The sequence below is a fragment of the Solanum dulcamara genome, chromosome 7 (assembly GCF_947179165.1).
Source record: "Solanum dulcamara chromosome 7, daSolDulc1.2, whole genome shotgun sequence".
In the NCBI taxonomy this organism is placed as follows: domain Eukaryota; kingdom Viridiplantae; phylum Streptophyta; class Magnoliopsida; order Solanales; family Solanaceae; genus Solanum; species Solanum dulcamara.
In genome coordinates this window covers 74,460,683-74,475,746 of record NC_077243.1, presented here as the reverse complement: position 1 = coordinate 74,475,746, position 15,064 = coordinate 74,460,683, and the positions used below count along the sequence as shown (strand labels likewise).

At 30.8% G+C, this 15,064-nt stretch overlaps 1 protein-coding gene across 1 annotated transcript; it reads left to right on the top strand.

The window, feature by feature from the left end:
* The first annotated feature begins 6,078 nt into the window (after positions 1-6,078).
* LOC129896347 (homeobox-leucine zipper protein ATHB-40-like) lies at positions 6,079-8,381 on the top strand. The gene is made up of 3 exons (XM_055972219.1): positions 6,079-6,163; positions 7,245-7,555; positions 8,128-8,381. Exons 1-3 carry the CDS (start codon positions 6,079-6,081, stop codon positions 8,374-8,376), a joined length of 645 nt encoding a protein of 214 aa, XP_055828194.1. The 3' UTR covers positions 8,377-8,381.
* The last annotated feature ends 6,683 nt before the right edge of the window (positions 8,382-15,064 follow it).

Here is a 15,064-nt window from a genome sequence, read left to right as displayed (position 1 = left end):
TGTTCTATACACTGATATACAGTATATATACAGTAATATATAACAGATACAAGGAACAAACAGGTGGTATAGTGTGTGTATATAGTTTGATATACAGAAATAAAATTGTATACACTATATACAATATATATATTAAGATATACAATGTGTATATAGCTGCGATATATACAGTGGAATTGTGCTTAAGGCCCAAAACGCAGATGACCTAACAACTTAGTCCAGGCGTACAGAAACTAAGTATCGGGCAATATTTTCATGTGTTATTTATTGTTTATTTATATTAATTTGGGTTGTAATAATTTATTTACTTATGTTATTTATGCTTGTTTAGCCAGACCCACGTTATGGGATTTCACTAGGTTGTTATTGTTGTATTATTTATGCTTGTTTAGATATTAATTTTAATTTATTTTAACTTAATTAGATTCCCCTAAAGATAAATCAATTCATGTTAATTTACTCTTTAGATGATTTTCTACCTTTACTTAGGCATTTGGTAAACTTTACGTCTTTTTTTAATACATGTATATTATATTCAATTTTTAAGTTGGATCATTTTTTCGAAAAACAAATAATTTTAAAATCTTCGTTTCCTTTTAAATTAATATTTTCAAACGTTTGTCAAATAATTTTTCAAATCGTCGGATAACCGCGCGTTAGCGGCCATTTTGAATGCTTAACATCTTCTCAAAGTGGAAATAAGAACCTCGTACCTTTTTCTCTGAATTTTTAAGACTTAAATCTGTTAGGGTCTTTTAAATTAAGTTTTCTTAATTTCTTTAAAAAAATTAAGTGGCGACTCCTCTTTTTTAAAATTGATTTTTTCTTTACAAAGTTGAAATTAATTTTAAACCATCTTTTACCGACATAACATATATAATATAATATAATATAAGTATATTATTATAATAGATGGTATAATGTCAGTATATTATTATAGTAGATAACATATTGTGAGTATATTAGATATACATTGTAAGTATATATGATATAATATAAGTATATTATTATAATAGATGGTATATTGTGAGTATATCACTATAATTGATAGTATATTGTGAGTATATTAGATATAGATTGTAAGTATATATATTATAATAGATGGTATATTGTGAGTATATCACTATAATAGATAGTATATTGTGAGTATATTAGATATAGATTGTAAGTATATATATAATATATAATTAAGTATATCACTATAATAGATAGTATATTGTGAGTATATTAGATATAGATTGTAAGTATATATATAACATATAATTAAGTATATCACTATAATAGATAGTATATTGTGACTATATATAATGTCTTTTCTCCGGTAGATTTGTTTTTGTTTTGATTCTTCGCCCGCCCTTCATGTACTTCTTCTATAGGTATGTTTATTTATTTATACCATTTGTGAATTTATGTAGTAATTCTTACATTGTGATTATTTTATTGGAGATTAATATCTTGCCTATGATTATTATATAATTTCTTATGTTGAAAAAATTTAAATGACATCAATATTTTGCCTATAATTATTATATAATTTCTTACGTTGGAAAAATATAAATGACAGGTAAAAGTTGACAATTAATGACCATCTCTATAATCTTCAGTTATGTTGATTGAAATTTTTGCTCTTCATTAAAAAAATTATGTTTTAGACAAAAAAATCGTCTTTTCACAGTTTTCTCAAATCATCATAATCATATGTTATAATATTTAATTAGAAAGATATATTTTAAGAAGTCCTAAAATGTATGGTAAGAGAAAATATATTTTAAGTTAGAGAAAAATATATTTTAAAATTAAGGAATCCTACATAATATGGTAAGAAAAAATATTATTTTTAAAATTAACTGAGTCCTAAAATATATGATAAGAGAAATTTATATATGAACACTAATAATATATAATTTTTGGAAAAAATATAGAACCTACAAAATAAAAAATAGTCCAGGAATAAAATTCATTTATTTATTTTTGGAAAAAATAGTCCAGGGATATATATAGATAATTTTTATTAATTCATTTTCAGAAACTTGAAATTTTTCCTTGAGATTTATTTTGTAACTCAAATATATTGCTTAATAATATTTACGTAATTTTTTTAAATTGTGTACTCAACATAGCTACACAAGTAATAATTTATTTATTTTATATATAATTTTTATTAAATGACGTAAAATATATGTGCAAAACACGTATTCTAAACTGATAATCTTACTCGTTCGACGAGCCTTTATTTTTCTTTTTGGGATCGCACTTTGGGTACAAGATCGGAAATTCCATTCTCTTTTTTACCATCTAAAATCGAAGAAAAGAAAGAAGGGATGATAAAAAACGTAAAAAAAACTATAAGACTTTTCACAATAAATATTACAGTAATAAACCAATAGATCACTTCATAACTCCTACATTAGTTTTTTTTTTCCTATTATTTGAGAAGTAATTTTCCCCTAATCAATAAATTTAAGAGCATTTGAGCAATTACAATTCAAGTTTAAATACCTAAAATTTAAAGCAAATAAAGAGAAGAACAAAAATAAAGATTTTGGTTTAGATCAAATCCCAAGTGGCTGTCATATAAAGAGAAAAGAACAATTCAAGTTTCATAAAAATCATATTCAATCTTTACATATACAACATATTTTTTCTATGAAGAGGATGTATACTGCCTTATTAAACTTTGTGAATATATATATATATTATTAGAGTTTTGATAAGTAATGTATTATGAATTTATAATTTTAAAAGCGAGATAAGTTCAAAACTAAAAAATTTAAAATTGAATATAATCTATAAAGTTAAAATTTTGAATTTGTATCCATTTAAAGTTTAAAAAGATTTAATTTTGTCGTTGGTGACATCATTTTCATATTAGGTTCTGAAAACAAATTTCTATCCTTAAAACCGTCATCTATCAAGTCCACATAATGTGACAAAAAAGAACTATGTGGAAACGTAATGCTCCTATTAATGGAGTAGCTTTATTAGTTCATGATTTTTAATATTTGGTGGACCCTAAAATTTGTCGAGATTAGTGCTAGGGGTGGAGCAAAGTGGGAGATGCATTGATACATGTGACTAGGGCTGTTCACAGTTTTGGTTAAAACCAAAACCAAACCGAAAATTTAACCAAACCGAATAAAAAAACCGACATTCAGTTTGGTTTGGTTTGGTTTGGTTTTAAATTTGAATAACCGATAATATTTGGTTTGGTTATGGTTATAGAAAAAAATAACCGAATAAATAACCGAACCAAACCGATAATTATATACTTAAAATTTATAATTATTTATATGTATAATATTAGTTTTTTATAAATAATTAAAGATATTTTATACATTTTAATTATTAATTTAATATTAATATACTTATTTTTAAGGCCCAACAATTCAAACCCAACTTTCAAGCCTAATTATAAATTCTAATAAACACTAAACAGCGGTCCAAGTCCAACAATCCAAGCCCATTAGCCCAACTCTCAAGCCCAATTCTAAATCCTAAATTCTAAATCCTAAATTTCTAATAAGCACTAAGCACTTGAGCAGCAAGCAGCAACATAAAGTAAAAGTTAAAACTTTAAAACCCTAGTATCTGTTTTCCTTTGACATTTTTGTTCCTCTAACGTTGGTTTCTCACAAAGTCACAGACTCACAGACTAACAGTGAAGGCTCAAGAGCAACCTCAACTCCTCAACCCCAAGTATAAGATTGTCAAATTTTGAGAAGGTTTGTAAGGAGTTTTTCAAATTTTAAATTGATTTTGAGTTGTTGTTTTTTTTCCGAATGTTTAAGGTTTTTCATTTTCTGTTTTGAACCTCTGTGGGTCGTGAGGAAAAAAGAGCTTCATAAGAATTTGAAGAATGTAGAGAGAGAATATTTGAATTATCTCGGCTAGTCATAAACCGAATAACCGAATCAAACCGAACCAAACCGACAATAACCAAACCCGTGGTTATTATTTTAATTGGTTTGGTTATGGTTTTAGACATTTAATAACCGATTAAATTGGTTTGGTTATGGTTTTAATCAATAACCGACCCAAACCGAACCATGAACACCCCTACATGTGACTTTCAAATTCTAGGAAGAATTTTTAGTTTGTATATATTTTTGATTTGTTTTTACTTTTATTTTTATAATTTATGTTATTATTTAATTTCTATTCTTGATTTTATTACTTGTAGTTCCAGTATACGGGACGTTTTAGTTAGTGATAGATTATAATAAGTGTTATTATGATTCAAAGAATCAGATCGTGACAAGTTGCTCTTATAGATAGATAGATAGATAGATGTTGAATTTTTTTAATTTTATTTTTTTATATATATTTTAAATGTCTTTTAGTAAAAAAAAAATTACAGTATTCAATATATTTGTAGCACCTATTTTTTATTATTATTATTTGAGGTTCCCCACACCCCAACACCTCTCCCCCCACCTCAAAGTCTAATTTTTCTTTTTAAACTTATCATATATATAAATTATATATTTAAATTTTAAAATAATTTAATTTTAATTTTTTTTATCTTTTTAGTAACACAATCACAAAATATTTATAATATATGTTCCACGACAAAATTTTATTTATTTTTTAGTCTTTTTTAAACTTTGTATCCGATTGATGATCTAGTAGGAATTGGTATCATCATATACATGATGTAATGATTCAGGTAAGACTCGATGTGTCATGTTTGATCAAATATTGGCCAACACTTTTAATAAAGTTTAAATGACTACTTTTAATAATTTTATCCATTATAACAGGTCACTTTAAAAAATGTATAGTATAGGTTGTTTATTTATACTTGCTATTTCAATTATATGTCACTTGGATTTAAAAATTTGCAACTTCACCATTCCTTTTTTTCGTCCGGTGTTCAATATTTGTATTGAAGTTTGACTATTTTGAATTCACATCACATCAAATCCATTTAAAGATAACAATTTCACCATTCTGATCGTACATATACTACAGAAACTATAATTACAATAATTATAAATTTAAATTTATAAAGATATGAAAATTTTCATTTGACTTTGAAATCTAACACCACCACATAATTAAATTGGGATGGAGGAAGTAAGTTTTAAATGATGTGATATTGTAATTATTTTTTTTTTTAAAAAAATCTCTATTAAAATATATAGTTATTTCTATTTATTATTGGTTAATTGACAGTGGAGTGAATCTTAACATATATAATAAAGTTATAAGGTGTAATTTGAATCAAATTTACCGAATTCGGATTTGAATCAAATTTACCGAATTCGGCCGCATCATAAGTGAAGCGCGTTAGAGTGAGCACATTTTTTATTATTTAATTATATTCTTAACATGTCTATTTATATGCAGGCCTGATTCTTTTTCATGGATCAAGCACGTGAAAATTCTTTTTGATATGAGTGATGGTGAGATGTGATCTCAAGACATCTGTCTGCTCTGATATCATGTTGAAATATATGACCATCTCATCTAAAAGTTTATGCTGTTAAAAAAAGCACACTTTTTATTATTTAATTATATACTCAACAAGTGCTAACTTTGTTCCTGCCAACCAACTACACTTGAATCTCAAACGTATTGTTTGAGTATAGAACTACAATATTATATTCTCAACTAACTACGTCTGAATCTCAAAAAAATCGAGTACGATTATATGACTATATTGTCAGGGGCGGGGTTAAAGCTCAATGTACGGATTTAACGGAATCTAGAAATTTTGATCTTTAACTCTATAATTATCTAAACAAATTCATTAATATGTACAAATTATTAATTTAAAACCTAATAACTTAAAATAAAATCTCGAACCTACAAACTCCATATTCTAACTCCGCATCTGACTATTCCAATCAACATGCACATGGAATCTAAATATATTGTAAAGAGAAGGGAGGTATATTCTAGAGGGCTATCTAGCTTTATAAATAGTCACACCAAAGTCTTAAAATAAACACTATTGGCCTTCTTAGTCTTCACTATTTTCTTCTTTACTTCACTATCTATCCACTTTTACATTTCAACATTAGCAAGAAACATCCCTAACACAAAGAAAGAAAGAAGAAAAAAGAGGATATTAACATGACTCATCACCAGCTTGATGATCATCAAATGGTTATGTCTCAATACTATCCTGCTATCTACAACCAACTTGTACCAGATCAAGGTGAGCACAATATTTTTTTTTCATTTTTAGAGTCTAACATTATGTTATACATATAGTACTGATAAAAAATGTATAACCAATTATATCAGCTTGATTTATAGAGTTAACTGTCATTGTAGGTCAACCAAACTTATTCTAACAATAACAATGTATAATCAAATATATCAACTCGATTTACATAGTTAATTATTGTTGTAGGTCAACCTAATCTGATACTGTCACATAAGAAAACAAACTCGTCTTTTGCACGAAGTTAACTTCTATTTGGTGCATACTTTTTCTCCACCAAGTTATCTAAATGATAATTATAAATAATTTGTAATTGTCCATGAAAAGCGGGATCAATTACTTGAGAAATTAAAAAAATGACAGTTCGATGTACAAATCATCCTGTGTTATGAACTAAAGGCATCGAGGATGCACACATTTTATTATACATGATTCGAGGCATCGAGTATGCATGCATTTTATTATACTGATTCGAGGCATCGAGGATACGCTCATTTTATTATACTGATTCGACGCATCGAGGATGTGCTCATTTTATGATATTGATTCGAGGCATCGAGTATGCGCTCATGTTACAAATTGATATAAGACCTGGATCGGGATCAAGACGGGTCGAATGGGGAGCCACATGCCAGCATCCGGAGCGCGAAGATGTCGAAGCACGCCGGAGACGCGCGCTACCTACCACAATCAGGGAGACGGTGTTCCACGGGCGTATCGGGTTTCCCCCCCCCCCCCCACCAATCCACACTGGTCCATGCCTCAAGTCAATCGGCGGACCGACTCATCACCGTTCCACATCCGACCGGGGTGCACCGCCGCCCCCCATTCGCTTAAGAAAGTTTGGGAAGGGGCTTAGTCCAAGGGGTGTGATGTAGACAACCTACTATAATGCAAGTATTAGTGGTTGGTTATAGGTCACACGGAGATTATTTTACTGCAATGTTCCAAGGCTTCCTATCAAATAAAGCAAGTTAATATCACTAGCTAGCTAGTGTAACTTTTAAAATACATGCAACAAATATAAGTTAAATTCTACATGTATTAAAGCAAGTTTATGTTTTTTTTCTAGGAGAGGGGCAACCGTGGCGGAGAAGGAAGAAGAACAAAGGTGAAACGAGCAGCAGTGGGGTAATGAGGAAGAGGAAGCTTAGCAAAGAACAAGTTAATCTTCTTGAACGGAGTTTTGGGGACGCGCACAAATTAGATATGGAGAGGAAGGCCAAGCTCGCTTCTGAGCTTGGCCTTGACCCTCAACAAGTCGCGGTGTGGTTCCAAAATAGGAGGGCTAGATGGAAGAACAAGAAACTCAAGGATGAATATTCCAAGTTGAAGTCTCACCATCAGAATGCCATTGTTGAGAACTGTCGTCTTGAAACTGAGGTACATCTCTCTAATTATCTCTTTAGGGAGATATATATTCATATGAATAGCGCATAGAAAATTTAAATTGCCAATAAGTTAAATCTTTATTTATATATTTAGCAAAAAGTTGGTGAACTTTTATAACACTTGTGAATCAGAAAAAACAAAAAATTACACTATATATCAATCACTCCCCCCCTCCCCCCTAAAAGTAAGTAATACATCTAAATGTTTTTAATGAGAATAAAAACTTGAAAAATTAATTAAGTAGGTTGCTACCTATTTATAACAGGTATATTAGTGTTAATGTGAGAAGACCATTTTATATATTGTCTCTACATATAAGTTAAATTAATGGTTAACAAAGTAATATGAACGGTGTCATTTATCTTTTTTATATGATTTCCTTATATTAATTAAATAAATCATTAATATCGTATATCACTTAGTTCAATTTTTTAAAATGTGTCAACTCTCGGAAATCATTTGAAACCCAAATGAAAACAAACCAAACATGCAACTTGACTGAATATGATATTTCGGACCTGATGAAATCATCAAACTCAAATTTTGATATATTTTTTGTACAGATCGAAAAGATAAAAGAGCAATTATGTGAACGAGAAAAGGAGATACAAAGCCTATTAGTGGAACGTGATTGTGCTAGGGTTTCAAGCAATAATAACACAACTAGTACTTCATCAATATTCTCAATGGAGCAGACACATTTTCTTGGGGAATTTGGAATGGAAGAAATATTAATGGATAATAATGTCTTCTTTGTTGCTGATCAAAGCACTTACATAACTGGAATGTTCGATGCACAAAATATCTCGTAATAATAAAGTCTGGAGAAGGATCACACCTAAAAAGTGTTATATGGACAAAGTTTATATATATTAAGTTTTAATTAGATAAGCTCTAGCACGTAGCTAGATAGTAGATAGTAACCCATACACCTATGTATATATGAACATCTTTCTTTTGCCTTTGCTTAATTTATGCTTATTAGTAGTATATTAATGAGTTAATTTCTTGGATGGTCACTTAATTTATGAAAATATTTTACTAAAGCTATTTACAAATAAAATAAAATAACAAAGTCATTTAATTTATAGGGATATTCTATTAAAGTCGCTTTTGCTCCCTTTTAGGATAATAAAATTACCCAATTATTATTTTTTTTACTCAAAAAATACATGAAACATATTTAACATATCATATCATATTAAAACCTGTATTTTAAAATAATAAAACTCATTTAATACATGGTTATTTTAACACCTTATTTGGATCCTGAAATTTCTCTTGTAGCACTACTCATTTAGTTATCAATCAATCAAAAGTGAATGAAAGTTCCAAGTCATTTTGTCAATTTATTACTAGCTATCTCATATTACAGATATTTATTCTTTGTCCAAGGCAAATAACAAATAAATATAGTATTATTTAAAGTTGTTGATTCATATATTAAATTCAAGGCAAAACACTAATAATTGGAAGAGAGTTTTAAATTTGTCTTCATACTCATTTTATTCAAAATATCAATTTTACACCGATGAAAAACAATGATTATGGGTATATATATATGGTCATGGATTAAATGCATTATATTATTAAAGTTGAGTGACTTTGTTGTCCTAAAAAATATTAAAGTAATTTTAATAAAATATGCACATAAACTAAGTGAACATCCAAAACATCAACTCGTGTATTAATGTACTACTAATAGTTTTGCTAAGTGGTTTGTGTTGCTATTTGGTATAACAACTTTATTGCCTTAACATTAATCACTCTTTAATTGGCCATGTAGTACCCCAACCTTATGTGAATGGGTGATTTGCACAAATGAGATTTCAAATTGACCAACAAAATTTGTCTTATATATTACAATAATTATCGCCAGAATTTCTAGCCAAATTCTAATGAATCGTTGGTAAAAAATTAACTACAAATTCTGACGAATTTCAAATTAATGGCAAAAACTTGCCTTATTGCAATTTTTTTGTGGTCAAATCCTAATGATAAAATCTTGATGGGCTGTCATAATTTCTTGTATAAAAATTTCATCAACATGTTTTAACTTCGAAATTAATCCAAATCAACTTCAAATTTGAAATACAATTTTTTAACACAAATTCCAACAATTTTCAACTATTATATTCGACCCAAACACTTAAAATTTAATAAATAAATTTTAAAAAATTAATTCTCACTTTATCTTCTTTGAACAATGTTATGCTCTATTGTCACTTTCCTAAACTATGTGGAAGGGATAAGAGCGTTGTACTTGTGGACATTGAGAATCCCTTCTCTCATATGGTTAGATCGAAAGTGCAAATTTTGAAAGTGAAACACTTTTTCACTTTAATCTTTTCTAATTCTTGACAATTACAAGCCTAAAATCCAACAACAAAAAGATTTTCCTTGGTAACGAATTCCACAAGTTTATGTCCAACTTTAAAAAAAGACTTATCTATGTCATCCGTTAATAGTTGGGTTCAATCATGCCATTGCCGTAATAGAAAGGCCCATTCGTACCATTATTTTTTAACGGTCAGGTTTTGTGGTTTTGCGAAATCATTTTTTCCATGTGGCCTCTTATTAGAGGTCTACGCCACCAAAATTAAACTGGTCAAAAAAAAGTTCGCATATATCATTGAACTTTGAGAAAAAGGCTCATCTATGTCATTCGTTAATAGTTGAACTCAACCATGACACTACCGTTACAGAAAGGGTGCAACTATTAACGGATGACATAAATGAATATTTTATCAAAGTTCAATGACATAATTGAGTCCAACTATTAACGGATGACATGATTGAACCCAACTATATATTAACAAATGTTGATGACATGATCAAAAGTCCAACTATACATGAGTTTTTTCTCATTCAATAGTATGATTAAGCCCAACTATTAACTTATGACATAAATGAGCCTTCCCAAAATCAAATATTGATTCCTTATTTGGAAGGATATCCCGTTTAATTTTCTGGTGAAAGACTTCTCTTTCGAATGTTGCTACTTACTTTAAGTTAATGGAGAGTATTAGAGACTTCCTTGAGATATGGCAAAAGGAGAAGAATGTAAATGTTGAAATTACTATAAATTTTTATTAGAATTATTTACGAATTTTATCGCGAAATTGCTTATATAGGTAGCAGACTTATGATAATCCATCGCTAAACAGTTTATTAAAGCATGATCATATGGTATTCTTTTGAGTTTTTGTTTTCAAAGACTTTAGCATTGTAGTAGACAAGAAAGTAGCTTTGAATTTATTTTCTCTCACAAGAGTGGCATATAAAAAGTCGAGGGTCTTTCGAAAATATTCTATCTCCAAATAGAGATAAGATCTGTGTACTTTTTACCCTCCGAAGCTCCACATTAGGGTTACATTGAGTATGTTATTGTACAAGAGTGATAAATTATTTCGACAATAATTAGACAACTGAAAAAGTTGAAAATATTAGCTTGCTTCTTAGGTTTTACCTTTTTACTAGTGTGGTGCATGTTCAATGCTACTCAGATAATTAAACTATCTATTACAAGTTGCAAATAATGAAATCTTTCTTTAGAAAATTAATTAGTTAAGATTTTGCTTTATTTTTCAGAAAGGAAGTCATATAAACTCAAATCCTCTTTTCTTTTTATCCAATTCATTTTTACTTTTTCAAATAGTAAATTATAAGTCCTACATATTGTTTCACAAGTTAGCCACTATAATCCGAAGTAGAGGTAGAAAAATTAGCCCACCCTGTCTATTTGACACCCCTAATCCAAAAAAAGATTATGAAAGTTTATAATCATATCATTCATTATACAATGCAATCGATCTAATCTGAAGTAGAGATAACAAAATTAGTCCAACCAGTCTATTAGACACCCCTAATCCAAAGAAAGATTATTAAAGCTTATAATCATATCATTCATTATACGTTCAGATATTGTCACATACAAGTTACATAAGAGAACTCTTGATTAGTATGCAAGAGGGAAAAATGGATAACAAAACCAGTTACCAGGCAACGGACATATCCAAATCGACATCAATAAATAGCTTCGTGTAAATGAAGATAGATGCTCTGACCTCATCTCGAGGAGAAATGGTCTTTTGCAATACAATCTTTTGTTGGGTTTAATTGATAGTTTGAATGGAAAATTGAGGGGAAAAAAGGTGGAGGGAAAAATGATTTGTTCTTTCTTGCTTTATGAAATAAGCTTTGGTCTCACATAGGTGATGGAAAGGAAAAGTCTCCTACTTAAAAGTAGAAGCACTCCTTCATGTTGCTAAAGGGTCAAGAAGAGTGTCTCCCCTCGCGCCGTCGTCGTCGTCGCTCGCTCGGCTCGGCTACGGCTACGGCTTCGGCTTCGGCTTCGGTCAATTGATTGATAATCTTTTTGGACCAAATTTCCTTTAAATTTTAATTAATTAATATTATTTATTTATTTAATTAATTAAGTGAAACAATCCTGACCCGCGACCCGTTTCTTTCTCGGATTAATTTAAAAATATTTTCCTCCATTTTTCCAACGGATTTTTTGAAAGGTTGCAACCTTGTCCGAAAAGTTACAAACCTTTTCTCAACAGGCAAACCTTTTCCCAACAGATGCCTTTCTTAAAAGGTGCAAACAGTCTATATATATTTGTTAATCCTCAGAATGTTCCATACGAAATTTCTAAAATAACATCTTCTTCTTCTTCTTCTTTCTGCACTTCCTAAAACTCGTGTGATATACAGCCTTCGAGTGATTCGCAGTCACCAGAATTTGCAGTACCTCTATTTTGGTGAGTAAATCGTTCTATCCTGGGAGGAAAAAATCCAAAAACCTCAGGTACGTTGAGAGGAATAATTTTCTTAAAGACACACTGTGCATTCAGTGGGCTCGATTTTGTTCTTACATTAATTTTTCAGATTCTGTATTTTATTACTTTCAGTAGTTATTGTTACTGTTTTAATATTTACAATACAGTTTACTATCAATCTTAAGGAAATTATTGTTATTTTTATTTTTCTAATTAAACTGTATTCTATTTTTGGAGACTAAAACTTGTGTGGTTTTCTACTCCGTATGAAATAAATATTCTGACTTGAAGAGTATAAAAACTTCATTGGAATATTAAAGTTCATACTTGTACAATGATTTGAAGAGTATAAAAACTTCATCGTTGTTTTTTTAAAAGGTCTGATATTCTGAAATATTAAGACAGTTTGTCTATTTTGACAGTGAAAAGAAATGACAAGTGATACTGGTACTACTTCTGCGACTGTTGCTGCAACAAGCCGCACTTCTGTGCCACCGGCAGAAAAATCAGGAAAATTTTCTAGAGCCAACTTCAAAGGATGGCAGCAAAGGGTATTTTTTTGGCTTACCACTCTTGGTATGCAAAAGTTCACCAATGAAGACCCTCCTGTGTCCGTTGCTGATACGCCGGTCAATGAAAAATTTATGATTACTGAAGCATGGACACAGGCGGATTTTCTATGCAAGGGCTACATCCTAAGTGCCTTGGATGATGATTTGTACAATGTCTACAGTGCTGTGAAAACTTCTAAAGAATTGTGGGATGCACTTAAGAAAAAGTACAAGATTGAAGACGCATGCTTGAAAATATTTGTGGTTGCTAAGTTCTTAGACTATAAAATGATAGATAACAGAACTGTTGAAACCCAAGTTCAAGAACTACAACTTATTTTTCATGATCTTATTGTTGAAGATATGGTAGTTAATGAAGCATTTCAAGTGGCTGCGATGATAGAAAAGTTGCCTCCTTCGTAGAGAGATTTCAAAAATTATCTAAAGCACAAGCGCAAGGAAATGAAGTTGGAAGATCTTATGATTCGTATCAAGATTGAGGAAGATAACAAAACAGCAGAAAACAAGTCACGTGGAAATTCAACAATTATGGGAGCGAACATCGTTGAAGATGCTGCTCCAAAAAATAAGAAAAGAAAGCAACCTTTTGGAAAGAATTAGGAGTAGAACAAGAAAAAGTTCAAGGGAAATTGTTATAATTGTGGGAAAGTTGGCCACAAAGCTCCAGATTGTCGTCTTCCGAAAAAGGACAAGAGAAAGGGATAAGCCAATATGGTGGAAAATAAAGAAGGTATGGATGATCTGTGTGCAATGCTATCAGAATGCAACCTAGTAGGTAATCCCAAAGAATGGTGGCTTGATTCGGGAGCTACTTCGCATGTGTGTGCAGTCAGGTGACCTACCTAGTTTCCGAACTTACAAAAGTGAAGCAAGCAGGTGAAAAGTAAGTAGGTGACTCACCTACTTGGGGTAGACCCCACACTGCCACGTGGTAGCTTTGGGTTGGAAGCTTGGATGAGGTGGCACCTTAGGGGGCTACCATGTGTCACCCCTAGGGGGCTGCTGTCACGACCCAAGCCTAGGACCTAGACGTGACATGGCGAATGAGACACCCGGAGTTACCTCCTCCAAGCCTCTTAGCATTCATCAAGCATTTCATTGGTAATGGCATACAATAATAAGCGGAATAAAATAAAAATAAAAAAAACATTTTCTATTTGTGTCCAAACATACCTCTACTAATAGACTTGGCGGGGGCTAAGACATGTCCCTAGCTCACCCTCAATATAAGTGTCAATAAATGCCTTAATAAAAGTCTTACTATTCTACATAACACAAACTTAGAATAAAAAGGATGTCGTTCCCGAAACATGGGAACTCACCACAAGAAATCTTCAACTAACTTGAGCTAGCCACGAGAAGGAGGTCAGGGAGTGACGTCAGTTCCTACATGGTGATATCATGTAGGCAAAAGTATGCGTTAGTACTTTGAATGTACTAAGTATGTGAGTATGCAATGCAATATATCATTATACAATAAGGTGAAATAATGGACCATATTAGAACCTTGTATTCATTCGAAATACCATTTGGAGTTATGAAGCTTAGTCAATAAAATATAAAAACTATCATGATTCATAAAAGAAACTTAAATATTTTAGAGATAGTCATGAGTCGTTATAATAAACCATATACTTGCAAAATACCATGAATAGTAAATAAGTAATCCATAAACCTTTTGAAAGAAATCATTAGTTTTGTGAGAGAACATACTTTACTTTGTGATAGACATAGTAGACTTCATATGATATACCTTAAACATTGGAAGAGGGACCTTGTACCTTTGTGAGAGCGACCATCAACCGACATAAACCATGTGAGCCATAACATGGAGTCCCGATGTTAACCCTACACCGGAAGAAATGGGAAGACTACTTGCCAAGGTAGACTCTGTCATGCCTAAGTGGATCCACTAAGCTATTGTGTGAACCGGGTACTCACCTCTAGTTCTTAGACTTGGGTACTCACCACTAAGCCTTGATATTTCGGGTACTTGCCTCTTAGAGATTGGGTATTCGCCTCTATCTCCTTTATACCTACGGTGGCACGTAGTTCTGGGACGTGGGTATTCTCCTCTTGTCCATCTCGGTGCTAGGTAAGCTCTTAGTAGAATAACATTTAAGTATCATAATAACATAAGCATT